At 53.0% G+C, this 18,645-nt stretch overlaps 6 protein-coding genes across 6 annotated transcripts; 1 reads left to right on the plus strand and 5 right to left on the minus strand.

Annotated features, from left to right (window-relative positions):
- Nucleotides 1–82: 82 nt before the first annotated feature.
- V8C40DRAFT_259764 (eukaryotic membrane protein family-domain-containing protein) lies at nt 83–3,372 on the plus strand. The gene is made up of 2 exons (XM_083219039.1): nt 83–2,486; nt 2,545–3,372. Exons 1-2 carry the CDS (start codon nt 222–224, stop codon nt 3,211–3,213), a joined length of 2,934 nt encoding a protein of 977 aa, XP_083066858.1. The 5' UTR covers nt 83–221; the 3' UTR covers nt 3,214–3,372.
- Nucleotides 3,373–3,399: 27 nt separating this feature from the next.
- Nucleotides 3,400–7,736, minus strand: V8C40DRAFT_165978 (karyopherin KAP123). The gene is made up of 3 exons (XM_083211539.1): nt 7,414–7,736; nt 4,917–7,221; nt 3,400–4,713 (listed from the first exon to the last, which is right to left on the minus strand). The coding sequence occupies exons 1-3, from the start codon at nt 7,457–7,459 to the stop codon at nt 3,768–3,770; spliced, it is 3,297 nt and encodes a 1,098-aa protein (XP_083066859.1). The 5' UTR covers nt 7,460–7,736; the 3' UTR covers nt 3,400–3,767.
- A 180-nt stretch (nt 7,737–7,916) lies between these two features.
- Nucleotides 7,917–9,176, minus strand: V8C40DRAFT_165960 (LysM peptidoglycan-binding domain-containing protein). The gene is made up of 3 exons (XM_083211538.1): nt 9,073–9,176; nt 8,973–8,997; nt 7,917–8,909 (listed from the first exon to the last, which is right to left on the minus strand). The coding sequence occupies exon 3, from the start codon at nt 8,569–8,571 to the stop codon at nt 8,050–8,052; it is 522 nt and encodes a 173-aa protein (XP_083066860.1). The 5' UTR covers nt 8,572–8,909; nt 8,973–8,997; nt 9,073–9,176; the 3' UTR covers nt 7,917–8,049.
- Nucleotides 9,177–9,565: 389 nt separating this feature from the next.
- V8C40DRAFT_259771 (Rcat domain-containing protein) lies at nt 9,566–13,189 on the minus strand. Its single transcript, XM_083219040.1, has one exon. The coding sequence runs from the start codon at nt 12,867–12,869 to the stop codon at nt 9,621–9,623; it is 3,249 nt and encodes a 1,082-aa protein (XP_083066861.1). The 5' UTR covers nt 12,870–13,189; the 3' UTR covers nt 9,566–9,620.
- A 358-nt stretch (nt 13,190–13,547) lies between these two features.
- On the minus strand, nt 13,548–14,876 carry V8C40DRAFT_259775 (uncharacterized protein). Its single transcript, XM_083219041.1, has 4 exons — nt 14,783–14,876; nt 14,637–14,689; nt 14,391–14,559; nt 13,548–14,299 (listed from the first exon to the last, which is right to left on the minus strand). The coding sequence occupies exons 1-4, from the start codon at nt 14,815–14,817 to the stop codon at nt 13,666–13,668; spliced, it is 891 nt and encodes a 296-aa protein (XP_083066862.1). The 5' UTR covers nt 14,818–14,876; the 3' UTR covers nt 13,548–13,665.
- Nucleotides 14,877–15,575: 699 nt separating this feature from the next.
- V8C40DRAFT_166046 (uncharacterized protein) lies at nt 15,576–16,828 on the minus strand. The gene has a single exon (XM_083211540.1). The coding sequence runs from the start codon at nt 16,661–16,663 to the stop codon at nt 15,701–15,703; it is 963 nt and encodes a 320-aa protein (XP_083066863.1). The 5' UTR covers nt 16,664–16,828; the 3' UTR covers nt 15,576–15,700.
- Between the last annotated feature and the right edge of the window lie 1,817 nt (nt 16,829–18,645).

Here is an 18,645-nt window from a genome sequence, read left to right on the forward strand (position 1 = left end):
TGTAGCAGCCCCCACAGCGCCTAGCCCACAAGCCACTTTTGGCCACATGGACCTCAATTCGAGCCACTGATCTTGCGACCATCTTGCATCCATGGCCACCAAGACACTGTCTCTCTCTCCTCACAACTTCAACCGCGCTGTTGTCATGCTCGTTTGGGCGTCGACTCGTCTCACCATCACCATTGACAGCAGCAGCATGACCAACTAGAGCATCTTCCGGCATGGCCGTGACCGCAGACCCGATGAGCCCGGCGATGGCCTTTTCGGCGTCGTCGAGGAAGAACTCGTCCAACAGCCTCGCCGGGCATTACGACACAAGGGAGGAGGCGGCACCAATAGCCTACAGCGGGGGCTGGGAGAATGGAAACGGAAATGGGAATGGGCATGGACTTGGGATCGGGTATGAGCATGGCAACGGGCACGAACATGGAAATGGAAGTGGAAATGGACACGCAGATGGGCATCGAAACGGACACCGAAACGGCAGCGCAAATGGCAACGGCAGTCCCAGCCCTGTGATAAACCAGAGATCGAGCTCAAGGCAAAAAGACACCGACATGCAGAGGCAGCGCAGCGGAAGCGGCACCATGAAGAAGGCTCCCAGCCACGACAATGTCCAGAAACTGACGGCAGCCGAGATACAGCAGCTCACCAACGAGCCCAAGTCTCTGCCCGTAGCACCAGCGCCTGCGCCCAGCTTTGTCGACGAGCGCGAGGCGATTCGACAGGCGCTCATGAGACCGCCGGATATGCGTCCGGACGAGGCATTCCGCCAGCTTCACGGCTATACCGCAGTGCCCAGGGAAGCCCGCACGCCTATGCGACGATCCGTGTCCGCCTCGAGGACCGTCTCGACGCCGCCGACGAGCCGAGATGGCCATGTAGTGGTGGTGCAACCTTCCGCGTCTCCTCGACGGTTATCCTTTGCTCAAGGCCTGCAGCTGAATCTCGACGGCGTCAATGGGGGCACAAACGGGAGCGTGGTATCGCCGCCCATCAAGACTGGGCCGCCGGCCTTTGCGACGCAACAGCCTGTTCAGCCTCCCAACCCCGGCGTCCGGCCACCGTCTCCGATTCCTCCCATTATTCCTCTTCCTCCAATGTCGATTCCCACACATCTACAGCTCGAACTGGCCCAGCAACGCCCTAGCCCTCTCTATATACACCAATCCTACACAAACGACGTTCCGTACGAGTCCCACGCCGTCAAGTTCGAGCGTCTCAAGAATGTCCTCCTGATCCCCCCGTTCCTGGAGCGCACTCTCTACTTTGGTGCGCTTGCCTGTCTGGACGCTTGGCTACACACATTCACTATCCTGCCTATAAGGTTTACCATGGCCCTCGCTGTTCTGGTGCGGTGGTGGATCTACGTCATCTTCAAGGAGGTCAAGTGGCTGGTTGGCTTCGTCTGGTACGGCCTCGGCCGGCTGTGGAGACGAGCGCGAGCGGTTCGGGGCCGCAGGATTAGTGATGCCTCCGACAGCGGCCGATCGCGTAGCTGTAGCAGAGCCAGCGAGGTCTCTGTCGATGGCATGTCGCCCAGTATACGGCAACGTCCGAACGGGATCCGCGCAGATTCGCGTGTCCGCAGCAGCGACACTCCCACAAAGGTGCCATCGCTTTCGGCCCGTCGTCCGGGGCCAAAGTCCGGCTCGTTCCGTCATCGACGGACCAAATCGATGCCGTCTAACCTCTCGTCGTTTCACAAGGCCGATCTTCTGCAGGGCGCCGTCATCATATGCAGCTCGCTTGTGCTGATGAATCTGGACGCCAGCAGGATGTACCATCTTATCCGCGCACAGTCGGCCATTAAGCTGTACGTCGTATACAACATCTTGGAAGTCGGAGACAAGCTATTGTCAGCATTGGGCCAGGACATCCTTGAGTGTCTGTTCAGCTCCGAGACGCTGTCCCGCAACTCGTCGGGTCGGTCCAAGGTTCTCTTGCCCCTGGGAATGTTTGTTCTCGCCCTAATATACTGCGTCCTCCATTCCATCGCCCTGTACTATCAAGTCATTACGCTCAACGTCGCCGTCAACTCCTACTCCAACGCTCTCCTCACTCTCCTCCTGTCCAATCAGTTTGTCGAGATCAAAAGCACCGTCTTCAAGCGCTTCGAAAAGGACAGCTTATTCCAGCTGACCTGCGCCGACATCGTGGAGCGCTTCCAGCTCTGGGTCATGCTCCTCATCATCGGCATGCGCAACATTGTCGAGGTCGGCGGCCTTTCAGTTCCAGGAGCCGGTATGAACGACGCTCCCACAAAAGCAGCACCTCTCCATTCGCCCAGCATTCTCCCGCATAGCTTCACCGTTTTGCCGTCCTGGGTCATGTCGGGAGAGGTCCTGTCGCCTTTTCTCATTGTTGTGGGCAGCGAGATGCTGGTGGACAGCATCAAGCATGCGTACGTGACCAAGTTCAACAACATGAAGCCCAAGTTTTACAGCAGGATCCTCGACATCTTGTGCAAGGACTACTACACCAACGTAAGTGTCTAACTTGTCTTCACTTTTATACCACAGCAAACTAACACTTCTCTCCAAGGCCTTTACAGCTCCATCCCTCACCAGGCGACTCGGCCTCGCCGTCATCCCCCTATCCTGCCTCTTCATCCGCGCCTCCATCCAGACATACCACATGCTCCTCTCCGCCCACATCCCCATGCCCCTCCCCATATCCACGCAGACTTCCCTCACGGAAGCCTCCGCAACGCCCTCGTCGCCCGCCATGATCGCCGCCCTCAACCGCTTCGACTCCCTCATCCGCGACTCCCTCGGCCGCGCTACCTATGGCTATCCGTTTGACCACCCGCTCAACTCTCGACCTTGGTACATATGGACCTCTGACGACGTCATCGCCGCCATAACAATGGTCGTCGTCTTCTTCATCATTTTTCTTGTCTTGCTTATTCTTAAGCTTCTGCTGGGTATGGTTCTCCTCAAGTACGCGCGGAATCGCTACGCAAAGATGAAGCATAAAGAAGCCCTCGTCGCAGCAGGCAAGGCAGAAATAGACAATTACAAAGCTAATGGCGTGCGCGTTGGTGGCTTCGGCGAGGTCGAGGTCACGGAGGACAAGAGGCGCTGGATCAACGCCGATGTCAACGAAGGTTTGAAGAAGAGGAAGAAGGGGGATGATAAGAAGGCTGCTGCTCCTGAGGGGGATTACCAGGGCGTGTTTCGATACGACATGGTTGAGAAGAGGATTTGGTAAAAGGGGTGTAATAGTTTTACTTTTTTTTTTTCTCATTATCGGTTTGGTTTGCTATGGTTTCTTGAAGGGGTAAAAACTTCATGGGTTGGTGTAACATTTTTAACTTATCCATTTGCATCATCATCAGCATTAGTACATAGGCATAGCATTGAACATACATATTATCTTCATATGACAAACCGAGACCATTAAGCAAGCATGTTGAAAGGAGTGATGTTCATCATCATTTTGTCATTTTGTATTTTCGACTTTCGTTTTCTACTCATCAGGCCCAATTTGTGCTATCCCATCAAAACCAGCCTCCCAAAAAGTTCAACATATATATATATTCTATGCTGTTCGAGTCAACCCTCTATTAAACGCTTCCCAATTTTGTTGTTGTTGTTTCCCTAGTATACCCTCCTTCATCCCATCAACATATTTTTGTGTGTAACTCATCAAAAGGGGTATAGGTCATGTCTTCATGTCTTCATCGTCCAAATCGCCATTTGCTTTTTCCGCATTCTTTTTTTCATTTCTCTCATCCACGCTGCATGGCCATCACTACTCATGCTCTACTGAGTTGCACTGGCCAGCTGCAGCAGGTTGGGGTTGTTGGCAAACAGCTCCGGCTTAGCTCCGTACAGAGCCTGCACGGTTCGGCTGAGGAGCTGGCGAGTCTCAGGCTCGAGCTGGTCCTCAGGGGGTGAGAGGACCTTCTCGAAGATGCCAATCAGCTGAGGAGTCAGCTGCTGCACGGTCTCGTTGGACTGGTCGTACAGAGCGTGGATGGCCTGGTAGATGGGCTCGTTCTCCTCGTACTCCTCCTGGAGAGGCAGGATGTTGACAATAGCAGGGAGAGCCTGGGCAACGAAGCCAGCGTCGGCATGCTTGATCATCATGCGAGAGAGAGCACCGGCGACGTTGTCGGTAATGCGCATCTCCTGAATGGCCAGCATGGGCTCAAGCTTCTCCCAAAGCTGGGGGTAGATGGGGATAGTCTTGGCGGTGTCGGTAGAGTGGAAGACCAACAGACCAACAGCGTAGGCGGCGTTGGACTTGGTCAGGGCATCAGGATCCGAGAGACGGCGCATGAGGGCCTGTCCGATAGACTCAGTGTAGGGGGTGACGGCCTGGCCAGTGTACTTGATGATCTCAGCAATGGTGCCGATGGCAGTGGATCGCTGGAGATCCTCGGTTGAGCTGGCCATCTTGAAGATGGCCTTCTCGAAGATCTGCCACAGCTCGCCAAAGTCAGGGCCCAGAGAGGCAGCAAGACCAACAATGACATCGAGAGCGGTGTCAATAGCCAGCCAGTCGTACTCGGAAGATCCGGCATCCTCAACCTCCTGCTCCTCGTCCTCGTCGCCGAGATCCAGCTGGCAAGGGTGAGAGCGGGTGATGAGAAGAGTGACGACTGAGACAACCTCCTGCAGCATACCGTCCTTGGAAGCGAGGACAGCAGGACCGCAGGCCTTGAGGGTGGCAGCAACGTTGCGGCTGATGTCGGTAACAACAGACCTAGTTTGCTTTGGTTAGCAAGTACACTCAAATTTCAAGATCCAGAAATAATAATGTGAAGAAATATGAGCAAGATCAGAAGTAGATTACACGCGTTCTCAGCAATTGCATTTTGCATCTGAGTGAGCTGGGTATAACGCAATGTTGTCATCATGCAAATAGTGGGGTAATAATAAATAGAAATAAGGCAGAGGGAAACGTACCGGTCGCTGTCATTGGCCCAGATCGTCATGGTAGACTCGTGGAGAGTCTGGCCAATCTTGACAATGGACTCAGGGGGGGTAGGCTTGGGGGGAATGCCAGGCTGCCACTTGGAACCAGAGCCCTCTTCCCAAACCTGGAAGACGCGGGCATAGATTCGCCAGAGAGTAGAAATGGCAGTCTTACGGCAGCCCTCGTAGTCGTGGTCGGTGAAGGGAACAACCTTCTCGATGGTCTTCTCGACGTAAGTCTCGAGGTTGTTCATGTTGCAAGAGTTGGAGATGACGTCTCCGAGAACGTCAAGGGCAATCTCCTGCTCCATGGCAACAGCGGTAGTGCCACCAGCAAGGTCTGCGAGATCCTCAATGTCATCCCACTCGTCCTCGCCGCCACTAGCAATGGCAAGGTCCTCCTCGCTGTGAGCCTTGACCTTGATGCGCTTTCCTCCCACAATGAGGTGGCCATCCTCGAGCTGGCTGGCGTCGAGGCCAGGGATATCCAGCTCCTCGTCCTCCAGCTCCAGGGAGGAGAAGATGCCCTTGAAGACACCCTCAAGGAAGTGGTCAAACTGCTCGTGGTAGACCTTGGACAGGTTGGACCAGAGGATAAAGCTCGTCTCCTTGAGTCTGGGGTTGTCGAGGCTGAGAGCCTCCTCGCTGGCCTTCATGAGGTCCATGACGTAGGGCTGGAAGGCCTCGGGGCCAACAGCCAGGGCAATACGGCCCAAGCTGTCGCAGGTGGAGCTTCGGAGGTTCATGGCATCCTCGCTGTCCTTGATCATGACAAAGTTGCCAAGAGACTTCATGACGTTCTCAAAGTAGGGCTGGAAGTCCTTCTCCATGGAAGCGGCAATGGCACCGAGAGCAGAGGCGGCGGCAGCCTTGACGCCAAAGTCCTCGTGGTCAAGCAGCTTGACCATGGGTCCAATCAGGGTAGGGCCGTATTGAGCCATGATCTTGGTGTCGATGCCGTCGCCAAAGGTGTCGAGGGCACCACAGGCGCATCGGATGATGCTGATGTTGGTCTTGTCAGAAGGACCCTGAGAAGCAGACTCCAGGTTCTTCAGGACAGCCTCAATGATCTGCTGGTGGTGGGAAACCATCTCATCGGCCATCTCCTCGGCAAGGTGGATGAGGCCAACGAGGGCAGCGTGTCTGACCTTGAGCTCGGAGTCGAGCAGCAGGTTGATGATGGTGGGGAGGAGGGGCTGGAGCTGGGTGGAGATGAAATCAGGAGCACCCTCTGCAGCGTTGCCGAGGGCCAGCATGGCAGCCATACGGAAGCGCGGGTCCTGGTTGGTGGCGAAGAGAGGGAACTGCTCAAGGAGAGGCACAATAACCTGGCGAGGGGGGAGCTCGTTGGCCAGCTGGTCAATCAGGCTGATGGCGACTCTGGCAGGAGACATGTCCTCCTCATCCTCGGAGTCCAGGTCAATGACGATGTGCATAGCCTTGATCATGAGCTCAGCGCCAACATCCTTCATGGCCTGAATCTTCATGCGACGGTAAGAGACGACCTGGATGAGGAAGCCGAGAGCCTGAGAACGAGGATCGTCCTCGGCGTTGGTGTTGCCAGCCAGCTCAATCATGAACATGAGCAGGTCGCGCAGGTGAAGGGAGAGGAGGGCAGAGTCGTAGGCAATGAAGGAGTGGAAGACGTCAAAGACGGTGCCGTAGCTCTCCTCGTCGCCAGCCTCGACGGTAGCCTTGAGGATGTTGACCAGGCTGGGGACAAAACCCTGCATGATCTTGAGGGCATTGGGGTCCTCCTCGGGGTCGATGAGCATGAGGATGGCGCCAATGGCGCGAACAATGTTCATGCGGACCTCCTTGCTCTCATCGTTGATGCGAGACTGGAACAGCTGGAGAAGCTGATCAGTGTGATCGCCGAAGTGGGTGGGCTCATCCTCCAGCATGGCATAGAGAACGAAGGAGCCAACCTCACGGTGGACGACATTATCGCTGGTGTTGAGAGGCAGGAGCTGCTTCAGGAAGTCCTCGCCATCGCCCGCCTCCATATCCTCGCCCACAATGCCAGCAACCAAGCGTGCCAGGGAGTGGCGGTTGGGAGCCGACGTCTCCTTCAGAGTACCCTCGAGAAGATGGGCGCGGACGAGAGGCTTCTGGTCCTGGGAAGTGGAAGACCAGAACTTGGAGACGAGGCGCAGAGCCTGGACGGAGGCCAGCTGTCGCACAGCATTCTCTGCGTGTGTAAGAGCGATCTCGATCAGAAGAAGCAGAGACTCGGGCTTGGAGTAGTAGTTCTTCTGGAGGTCGGCTGTGACGGCCTTGACCTGTTCCGTGTTGGCTGCGCAAGACAAGATGTCAGTAAAGGATTTCCTTGGGTAGAATAGAGTAGAATAGGATCTCCATCCTCGTTTGCAAGTCTCATCTCTTCCACCGGTGTGCGCGTCCACGAGCAGAAGAGATCAAACTCCCGCGACGAGCAGGAAAAGAAGATGCGCAGAGATAAGAAAAAAAGCAGGGCAAAGCAACTTACGAACTTGGCTGGCCTGCAGCAACTGGGTGAGCTTTTCCTTGTCCATCTTGACTATTCGCTTGGAAGCACCGCGACCAAGAGAAATGCAAAAGATGAAGAAAAAGAAGAAAAAGAAAAAAAAGTCCTGTGGACGAGGTGCGAAAAAAAAAAGATTTTATTTATTTCGCCTAGAGGGGAAAAAAAAAATTAATATCCAGACTCCAACCAAGCAGGGACTTTTTTCCTGCCCCGCTTGGCCGAGGGGTCGAGTCCCCATTTCAAAATTGCGACCAGGCCAAGGCCAGGCGGCAGCGCATTTTCACAGCCGTGAATGGCCAGTTCAAGAGCTATTGCGCCGAATTATAGCCGCCGTTATCTGGGGGTTTGAAGCTGTCTGTTCTGTTGATGGAGATTTTGATGCTAAATAAGCGCTAGCTGTCTAGGTGTGTTTGACCTATTGAAGCTGGAGGAATGCAGCAGAGAGAATTCAAGGTGAGAGAGAGCGTGAGATAAAGACGGACAACAAACGCCAAAATCCCAAACCGTGGTGAATCAGAAGAAGGAAATGAAAAAGGACAACAAGAGAATGGAGAGCAAGCATGTCAGATTCACTGCAAGCTCATGCCAAATGATATCATCAGATTCCCCAAATCAAATTCACACCGAAAGACAAACCTCGTAGCCAACCGCAAGCTTGGTACAATCCAGCCCCGAATTCATCGCCACAATATCATCAACACTGATGCCCTCCGCCTGAGCCAAGTCCCAGCACGAATCGCCCTCCGCAGCCGTGACGCTGCGCCCGGGACACTTGACGACAACCTCCAGCGGCTCCTCCGGCGCCCGGCGGCCAATGAACCAGAAGAGCACCAACAGCGACAGCCCGACCAGGACGCCAAAGTTGAGCAGCGGCATCATGTCGTGCCGCCACGACGTCTTGGGCATCGGCTTCGGCGTCTGCGACTCGAGGAACGGCTCCGAGTCGCTCGCATCGTCGTCGGCGGCTGGTGGCCCGGAGACTCGCGTCAGGCGTCCGTACTGGTTGCCCGGTGCGGATACCCAGAGGCTGCCGTCTACATCGCTGAAAGTGTAGACTTGAGTGTCGGCATCGTAGCCAACGCGGGTCATGCCCCCGGGGAGGCGCTCTTCGTCGGAGTCGTAGTGGGAAAATCGAGACATGTTTTCCTGCTTTGCCAGCGATGAAGATGTAGATGTAGTCGTAGAGATGGCAGGCCAGAAATAGCTGTCGTAAATACTAAAACAGGGGAGTGCTGGGTTTTATTAATAAGGCAAAGGATATGTAGATGTTCTGATTCAATTCAGGTGCAAAACAAGTCGCGCGTGCACAAGAGCCGTGTTCTACTCATGACGATGAAAAGAAGAAGAACTGCATCGGCTCCCTCGGCCAGACCAGGAGCATATTTGAAGCAAGCACGCAAGGCGAAGCACACGACCAAGGCACAGCCCGAAACCGAATCCGTGTCAGCGACATGAAGCTCCAGAGAGCACGAGACTGTCTGTACCGTCTGTTAGCAAGTTCGCTGTGCAAAGGCGTTGTAACGTTATCAGCAGTGACTTGCCACCACGTAACGTTCCTGCAGGGATCTGTGAGGTGATGTAAGAGTGAGCAGGTATTCGCATGTATCTTGGTGGTAAATTGGGCACCAGAAATCTACCTACCTGAATGTTGAAGAAGAAGGATATAATGACGATCGAAGAGAGACTGTAAGTATCAAGCTATAAAACAATAATTCTCGGCTTCCTTTTTTTCCATTCAATCACATTTATCGTGTTGCCATTGACAAAATACCATGAGATATACGGAGTACTTGGAGGGCGCTCGCATGTCACTTACACCAACCCACTCGAGTGCAGGGTAGTGGTTTCTCTATCACTCGACATCATTTTGGACATATCGACGAGATGACTACAGCTATTATAGATCCCTAATAAACAAGACGATAATTCTAGGGTAATTTCAAGAACTTAGTATTGACTAGACACTTGAATATGATCTCTGTTGAAGACAAAGTAGAGCTTGTTGTGGGCTAAGCATTTCAATGTGATCATTATTGAATTACACATGCAAAGAAGCAAACCATCCTGACATATCGAAATATCATCTCTCGTCATTATCTGCAAACATCGCTAACCTGTCATTAAAAACATGCTATCTTCGTTAAACACCAATTACAACCGCTCCACCCGTCTTGGTTACTGCTACGCACTCAGTCGTCTCCCCAGTACAGTCCCCCATGCTCCTCCTCCATATGATCATAAATCTTATCCTCATCACTCTTCTTCCCACACGCATAACACCAATGCGTCCCACAAGGACAAGTAATATGATCACACCCATACGTCTTCTCCGTCGCAACTCCACACCCAGGACACTTTTTAATCTTCGTCTTCCCATCTACCAAATATGGCGTGCACTCTTCACATATCCAATCAGCCACTTCAGCCGGTGCCCCCGCCGCACAAACTCGCTCGACGTACTTTCTCGCGAAGCCGCATTCCTTGCACCACGCGTAGATCCAAGAACCGCTCTCTTCAAGCGCGGCGCGGAGCTGGCCGACCTGGTGCAGGCGGAACTTGTTGATGGCCTTGGGAGCTGGTCGGCGGCGGCAAAAGGGACAGTTGAGGGCGGGCATGTTGAGGATGCGGCCGGGGGCGTTGATGCCGTACCAGCTGTCACGACAGTTGCTGCAGATGACCTGATGACAACCAGAACGCCCGCACGCAGGGAGAGCGTCGTTCTTCCGAATACTCGAGAAACACAAGCTGCAAGTAGCAGACTCGGTCCGCCGGGAGCGTACCCAGTGCAACAGAGACGCCCTGAGCTCATCTGGATTGCGCACAAGCTTCCCACGGATAGTGAAGCTGCTCTCGTCAGTAGCTGGAAGAATCTCCACCTTGGTGTCCATATCAGCGAGATTGCAGTTCGAGGCCGTATAAAAGACCGTCCTGCCGTTAAAGGGCTGCTGGATAGTCTTATCCTCATTCTTCAAAAGCCAATCCCAGTTGTTCTCGCTGCTCAGCTTTCGTGCCGTGGTCTCTTCCCCGACAATAGTCTTCTTGCCTGCAGTACACGCGGGACACCGATATTTGGATAAGTCGAGGCCATCAGGCCGGTACTCTTCTGGCCAGATAATTCGGCCCAGACACGTGGAACACTCGACTGTAGGTGCCTTTCCCACATCCCTCCGGTAACTATTCTCGGCATTCTTGGAGATTCGGTTGGTGTGTCGACAAAAGAAGCACTTAGGGCGCACCCGAAGATCATTAGGGTTGTAGACTACATACTGAGCTCTGCAGGAAGTCTGTCCGCATTCGACCCAGTACGCTTCCGATGATTCTGTCTGATCAGCAGAGACGTTGGTCTTGAGGCGTTCCTCGTGTTCTGGCACTGTGCTGCATGCTGAACATGAGCAGTCACTGCCCTCGATATCACACATGCCGCACACGCCTCCATGGGCCATGATGGTAACGGATCGCGGAAACTGGCACTTTTTGCATATGACAAGCGGGCCCAGGGCTACCTTTGTCTTCTCCGGAGTCCAGGTAATCTGTGCCTCAAGGGCGGTGTCGAGGTTCAGCTCCAGCATCTTGTAATCCACGAGTGCCCTGAAGGTATCTCGATCTTTGACGGAGAGTATTCGAGCCTCGTCAGAAGGGCGGGCAGTCACGCCCTCGGCGATCCTCTTCTCATAGTCCTTATCAGCATCTAGCAAAAGGTTGAGGCAACCCATATTCCACGTTTCCGGGATATCCAGCGTATTCCATTTTCCACTGAACGCCAGCAACTCCCTGTCTGCCACCTCTCGCAGGGGAGCGATGCCCATGCGAAGGGCGAGCGCAGCCAACAGGCAGGCGGGACGAGCCCCCAGCTTTGTTCCCGGGAGGACGGCATGCAAGAGGATTTTCCAGAACTCACGGTTGTATTCCGCCTTTGCCAGGGCGAGAGGAACGCAGGACACAGCACTCTTGGAGTCCATGGTCTGGATGTGATGGGGCAGCTCATCCTTGGTACTAACAAATGTCAGGCGGGTCAAGACCTTGCCCAGACGCCGGAGAATCTTGTAGTCACACGATCTTCCAATCTCAAGCAACTCGGACCGAGTAAAGTCTTGCACCCGCCGCTTCTCGCCCTCAGCATCCTCCACAAATCCAAAGTCTGCTGTGGGATCCAGGAATAGCATCGGGAAGCGATCTTGAGGGGCCACAGTTTCGATCAGTGCGTTGATCTCATCAGCGTAGTTGTACGATTCAGCAAGCCACGCCTTCATCCGTGCCTTTTCATCAGCGTCCGAGATCCTCTCCACATGAAGGCCAAAGAGTGGAATGAGCTCATCCCGCGCAGGGTTGAGCCGATCATTACAGACAACCCGCCACAGACTTCCAAATATGGGATTCAATGAGATGGCCGACACGTTGCTCTCAATGATGGTTCTGAGCTGCCGAATGGCCATTTCCTTGTAATTCACATCATTGGTGTACCTTTCGGCGAAGCTCTCGACCTTGGGACCGCGGGTCTTGATGAGGCCTGGCACAACACCAAGGGTGACAGGCTGGGTCTCAGTATTGTCGCTGCATATGCGTATAGCCGGGGTTCGTCCATAATTGCCCTTGGCAACGTACTTCTCCATGAGCTTATCCTCCTCATTGGTGGCTGTTAGGATATCCGTGGTCGACTTGTATTTTGTCAAGTACCCAAGCTGCGTGTTAGAGTCGGCGACTGCCTTTCCAAGTCTCATCCATGTAAGCAAGACACCAATAGTCAACTGGGAGATTTTGTCGGACTTCATGTGCTCAATCTCAAACAAATGGCCTCCGGTGACTGTAGATAGATACAGGTAAGGCGAGAGTGCGTTGACGCTAATCTGCTGGATCATGCTAAACACGACAGCCTTCTTTGGTCCAGACCGAAGCGTCTTGGCTGCCGATGTCCAGTCTATGAAGAGTTTTCCATCGTCCCCCCACAGCTTGGAGTTTGCAAGTGCCGTGCGCTCCATCTTAAAGTTGTCTCTGTCAGATATCTCCTTGAAATGAGGAGGAGCATCCGCATACAGCAAGATGATTGTTGTTGCCTCTGATCTCATGACGCTGTGCGCCTTTGCGAGACCTGTCTTTGTAGCCTCTGGCCAGTCACCGCCGCCATAAGGTATCATTTTGCGAGCCATTTCCAGTACAGTTTCCTGTGATACAACATCTTCTCCCTGGACCTTTCCCGCGGGCGAGCACCAGCCCGACCACGCGGTTAGCCTGTCATTACCGTCACAGTAGTCGCGGTAGGCGAGGACTCCTATTCTCTCAAAGCATCCTGTCAGTGCTGATATGCTGATGACTTCTGGAAGAGATTTGTTGAGGGCGTCGATAAAGGTGCTCATTGACGAGGTGGCATCCATTAGCAACAGGAGGTCAAAGGGGCCCTTGGCCGCATCCTTTGATGCTGCTGCTGATGATGATGATGACATCTTGGCGAATCTGATCCTTCTGAGTCCAAGTCAAAGGAGAATGGACTTGAAGTTGGAATGAGGAGAGTGTTGATTTAGATGATTCATTGTCTGTGTGCACGGCATATATATACATGTATATATGCCGTTATGAGTAAACAAATAAAAGCTTATTTGCCAGAGGTGAGCCTCCCGGCAGGCGCTCCGGTTGAGTCACGCCGACCTGAAAGAAGGCCATTGGATGCACTTGCCCGTTGAGTCAGTGCCGAACTTGCTTATGGGGAAGAGCACGGGGAAGAAAGAGAGTAATCCAAAAAGGTTCAACGTTGATGTTGAGGCTGCCTTGAGTGTTGCCTGAGGCGGTGCTTCGCTTCAGCCCCAGGGCTAGTAGTGATACGATGAGCTAGCACTTGAGATTAGCCCGCTATAGCAGGGATGAAATGAACGGCATTCTATCAGCTGAAAAGAGAATGCAATACGGTGCAATTTATTGAATCGTCTATTGGTATCGATGTGGCTATGATTTTTTATTGAATCTTAAACTGCGGCGGATCAAGCATCGTTTACGGTGGTGCAGCAAGGGATTTCCAGGTTACCATATAAGGAAATCCCCGAGCTGTGATAGGTGCATTAGCCATCATCCAATGACAAGGGCACTCTCCAACAATACAATACGAAATGAGCAGTGATCCTACGAGATTCAAATGTGACTCATGGTATTAAATAGTAAAAAGAAGTCCCTACATCGGACCTCCCAAACAAAAGGCCTGCTTAGAACCATCCGTATCGAGCACTCTCATCGCCCTCATCCCTAGGTCTAATTCTGCTTCAGACGAGCCTGAGTGATCGTCCTCTTCAAGCTGGCAATTCCAAAGAAAACGCCCATAGCCCACTCAGAAACCCAGGCCGGCACCAGCGAAAGCAGCCAAACCTGCGTCGAGAATCCTCCCGCCCAAAACCAATCCGGCGAGCCCCCAATCAAACCCCCAAGATAACCCTCTCCCTTGAGCGCCGAAGCCACGAGCTTCCTCGCAAACACCTCAGTCGGCACCGTGGCGTTATTCTGGCTAAAGACCAGGCGGCGCTGGAAAAAGTCGTTGATGGGCATGTAGAGCGACGTGCTGGGCAGCGCCCGGTGCTGGTGGCTGGCGATCTGGGACCGCACGGTGCCGGCCATGGCGACCATGACGCGGACGTTGAAGGGCTTGAGCTCCAGGCGGAGCACGCGCGAGTAGCTGTTGATGGCTCCCTTGGTGGAGGCGTAGACGGAGCCGAAGATGTAAGGGCTGATGGAGCTGATGGAGGAGACGTTGACGACGAGGCCTCGCGCGGCGATGAGGAGCTCGGCAAATTCCTTGGTCGTGAACATGGGGCCAAAGACGTTGGTCTCATACGTCTGCCGGACATCGTCAATCTCAATGTCCAGAGCCGGAATGGTGTGAGTCCGGCCGCTGAGAGGCTCGTTGTTAGTGAAGGGTAAATAACAATAAGAGATGGCGTGTAATTCAACGCCCAGAAGAACGGCAAGGCAAGGCTGCTTACGCATTGTTGACAAGAACATCAAGCTTGCCGCCGGTGATGTTGGCAACCTCGGCCTTGCAAGCCCTGATGCTGTCGCCGTTGGTGACATCCAGCTGGACGGCGCTCATGCCCATGGCCGCCAAATCCTTGAGCACATCGGGATTACGTGCTGTAGCAATGACATGGCAGCCTGCACTTCCCCCAAACCATTCTCAAAGTCAGCATTTTGGAAAAGCACATGTTGAGATATAAATGCGGTTGACGCACCTTTGCGATGGAACTCCAGGGCTAGAGCATGGCCAATGCCTCCAGGCGTACAGCTATAATCATCAAATGTCAGTGCTTATTAGGGACGCCCAAACACACGACAAGTAAATGAAATATGTAAAATCAGCTGCAATTCAGATGCATACCCCGTAATGAGGACGGATTTCTTTCCTGAAGCCATCTCTGATGCTCGAATGCTGGAACGGAGACGGAGCAAAAAAAGAGCTCCAGATGCGGGGGGAGAGGAATTGGGCTTGAAGCTCTTGGATTGTTTATCACCCAATGCCGGTCGGCTTGCACATGCTAAATCTGCAATCGATTCCGATCCATCCAATCAGGGCTCCATTCTAGCGGAGCTTGCTTGTACTGTACAGGAACTCTTTCCGAGCTACATGTGCTGTTGTAGCTGGATAGAAGTCATTTTGTAAAAAAAGAAGAAGGATCCCATCTTGATATACGTACGAGTACGTTGCTTACATGTGAACGCAGCTTCAATCTTCAGGTTACACTGCATGAGGCGTGCAGTTGGTTGGCATCAATGAATGATCGTTGAATTCTTCGCATTGTGGCTAATTAGTATTGCATATTCTTTTCTCTCAACTCCCGCCATTTTCTTAGCTCTATGTCTTATTATCAGTGCGTTGAGATCGTCAATCTCATCTAGGAACCCCATCTCTTGGCATCCACAGCCTTGCCCATCTCACTCAGCAACACAAGTAAGCCATTCCATAGCCACAGTATTACTCATAAATCAACAGCAAAAACGGCACTTCTTTTTGACTACACGCTTCTACCAAAATCAATCGATGGTGTGAGACATGTCCAACTCCCCAGCCGCTCAGATTCCATTCCACGCAATGCACTCTGTGTACACCATATTTCCAGAGTAGAATAATAAAATAGAACAAAGAAAAAAACAACGCCACCAGCCTTTGGCCGTATATTCTTCCAGAATCAATATGTACCCTCTTCGCAGCAATGACTCCCGGCTAACATGTAAAATATAGAAACGAAAACCGCAAACCAGAATAGAACGCATACACACACAACCAGAATCATGAAAATCACCTCCTCCCGTGGTCTGTAAACGGCGGCACATCCCCCTGTATCTCAACCGGTCCCGACGACTGCTGCGACGTCGTAGCATCCATCTCAAATACCATGCCCGAAGTACTACTCGCAACACTCGCCGTCTGAGGCGGCAGCTCCACGGCGCCCTCCGGAGGCGCATACGGCCCTTTGTACGCGCCCTGCGTCGCATCCCACGTCGCCGCCGAGTACCGGTACGGGTCCGGGCTCTGCAGCGGCGACACCCACGACGCCCGCTTGGCCTCGGAGAAGGTGCTCGCGATGCCCGGCGACGGCGTCGGCTCAGATAGTGGCGGTTGGCCGCTGAAGCGGGCTTCCTCGTTGGAATTGGGCAGCAGCATGGGGTTGTACTCCTCGCCTTGGTTCTTGGAGCGGCGGAGCAGGTAGTAGACGAGCCCTGCGATGGCGCCCACGCCGCCAAACGACGCGCCGAGTGCGATGCCGATTGTCGCGCCCGTCGACAAGTTCTCGCTGACGGGCGCTGCGGTGCTCGTGCCGGTCGCAGTCGCGCTGGTTGTCGTCGCCGTGGTCGTCGCGCTCGTCGTCGTCGTCGACGTCGTCATTGTTGTTGCCGCCGAAGTCGTCGTCGTGACCTGGCCATTGACGGCTCCGTAAAACACATTCGGAGCAACATTCAGCGGCGTATTGGAATCCGCACAAGCAGACACCATCGTCTTATACACCGGCACCGCATCCGCCTTGTCATTTTTGCCAATGCATATGGCCGCCAAAATCACAAAGTTTCCCCAATTGCCACATAGACAAGTGTTGAGGTCCATGACGGTGTTGCCGTCGCATTTTGACGTTGTGGCAGCTTGGCTGAGACAACTCTGGGCGCCGACGGGATAGAAGGAGAAGTCGGCGTGGACCTCGGCGGCGAGCGCTGGGGCGAGGAGGAAGAAAAGAGAGGTCAAGGCCCATAGTCGTCTGCGAGGCATTGCGGCTGTGATTTGGGGGTTTGTTTTTTTGTTTTTTGTTTCTCGTAGGATCCAACCTCTCTCCCCGCTGTCCTGGCGAGTGATAATTATCGACAGCCTGCCGGTTGGGTTGTATTGCGTTGGTCTGTCTGTTATGCCGTTTGTTGGTCCACCCTTGTCTATTTTTGTTTGTATGTCGTATCTGTATGCAGCAGCTCCAATGCCCGTCGTTGCAATCGTAGAGTCAATTTTGCGTCACGATAAGCTCAGTGGAAAGACAAAATAATTGAATATGCAAAAGGATAAAAACAAAAAAAGAAAAAGTCTCCTAAAATTCTGGGCGAGGTTCGTATGTATGGAGTGGATTGGATTGGGCGCAGGTCAAACACGAGGGAGGCGGTCGCACAGACGGTCCGTGGGACGTCAGATCCAGATTTAGAGTCGTATTACAGGGCAAGAAAACAACCAAGGAGGGTGGATCGCAGATGGAGCCCAGCGGAAAGCGAAAGTGAAATGAGTGAGAGAGAGACGGATAAAACAAAAGAGGGATGGAGAGAAGAGAGAGAGAGAGAGAAGAGCCGCAACAGAACAGGGTCAAGGTGGGCGGAGGAACACTTCATCAAAAACACCAGACACGGGACACCGCATAGACTGATCCGGCTATATCAATTCCCTCCTGCTACTGTACTTTTCCCTCCCCCATATGCATATGACGGCCGGTTCCCACATTGCCCTGTGGCTGGGGCCAACCTTCGACTTGCCTCTCGCGAATGCCCTCGTTTGCGTTTGCCAATCACGCGGCGAGCCGCCCAAATTGCAGCCCAGGCTAAGCAAGAAAAGAAGCATGAGCATGAGCACTAAAGGCAACAACTTTTTTCTCTCTTCTGTCCAGAGGTATGCAGGGATCGTCAGCCGCAGCCCGACGGGGCGCAGGCTCACCCCAGGTCCAGTCAGGAGCCAGAGAACAGATACGGAGCCAAAAGACAAGGAACAGAGGGTAGAGTGCCAATTTTAGCATATTGATCCATTGGGCTGCTTCTGCTTGCTGCTTGTCCACTTTCTTTCTGGGAACAACCCAAGCCGAACGAAATGTTCCGCACCTTGTGCACCCTTCCTTTCTCCTTTTGTTTTATTTTCCGCCATCTGCGCCGTCTCTGATCTCCTCGATGATTTCTTCAATTCATCTTCTTCTTCATTTACACTGCTATTTGATTGAATGTCGACTGAGTAGCCATCTAGTGTACTATGTGACCTCGACTTATACAACCACTTACAGAATGAACAACAAACATGTGATTCACCAAAAAAAAAAAAGGAGTTGCTCTGCTCTGCTCTGTTCTGCTCTGTAAGATCTCCAGCAACCCATCTATTAATACACTCGGCACGGAGTGGTTCCTCTCGGAAACAACCACACCCAGCAAACCCCCTGCCCTACCCTGCTACTGCTAGTCTTAGTAGCTCGCCGCCTTGTTCTGGAGTCTGTCAGCATTCTGATGTGATCCAAAACGGGGGTCGCCAACCCCGCCAATTTCGACAGACAAAAGGTCTTACCGAGCCACTTTGGAAGAAAGGTCTTACTGAGCCACTTGGAAGAAAGCTTACTGAGCCACCTGGAAGAAACGAGAGCCGTTCATGTGGCGAGTGAGTGCCTTGATATTTGGTGGTTAGGTTGCCCTATATATAGACCGCTCATCCATTACCAAGTTAAGTCGTAAAAAGGATCAGAGGCAAAACAACACCCCGTTCGCATCATAGACTTAAAACACAACACAAAAATCATGTTTATTTTTAAATTACTCAGCTTGCAGGAACTGAACTGGATCAAGAAAACGAAAACCAACGTGTCATCTGACATCAGCACTCTTTCAAATCCAACAAAGAGCCCAAAATTCTTGTTTATGCGTTTCAGTCCCATAATTTCCCTTCTAGATGAGAGGTGGAACCAGTTCTGGGGTTCAAACTCATGCCGGCTGGTTCAAAATGCCGTAGAGTCACAGCGAGTC

The sequence above is a fragment of the Trichoderma camerunense genome, assembly GCF_050948025.1.
Source record: "Trichoderma camerunense strain CBS 138272 chromosome Unknown V8C40scaffold_42, whole genome shotgun sequence".
NCBI lineage: Eukaryota > Fungi > Ascomycota > Sordariomycetes > Hypocreales > Hypocreaceae > Trichoderma > Trichoderma camerunense.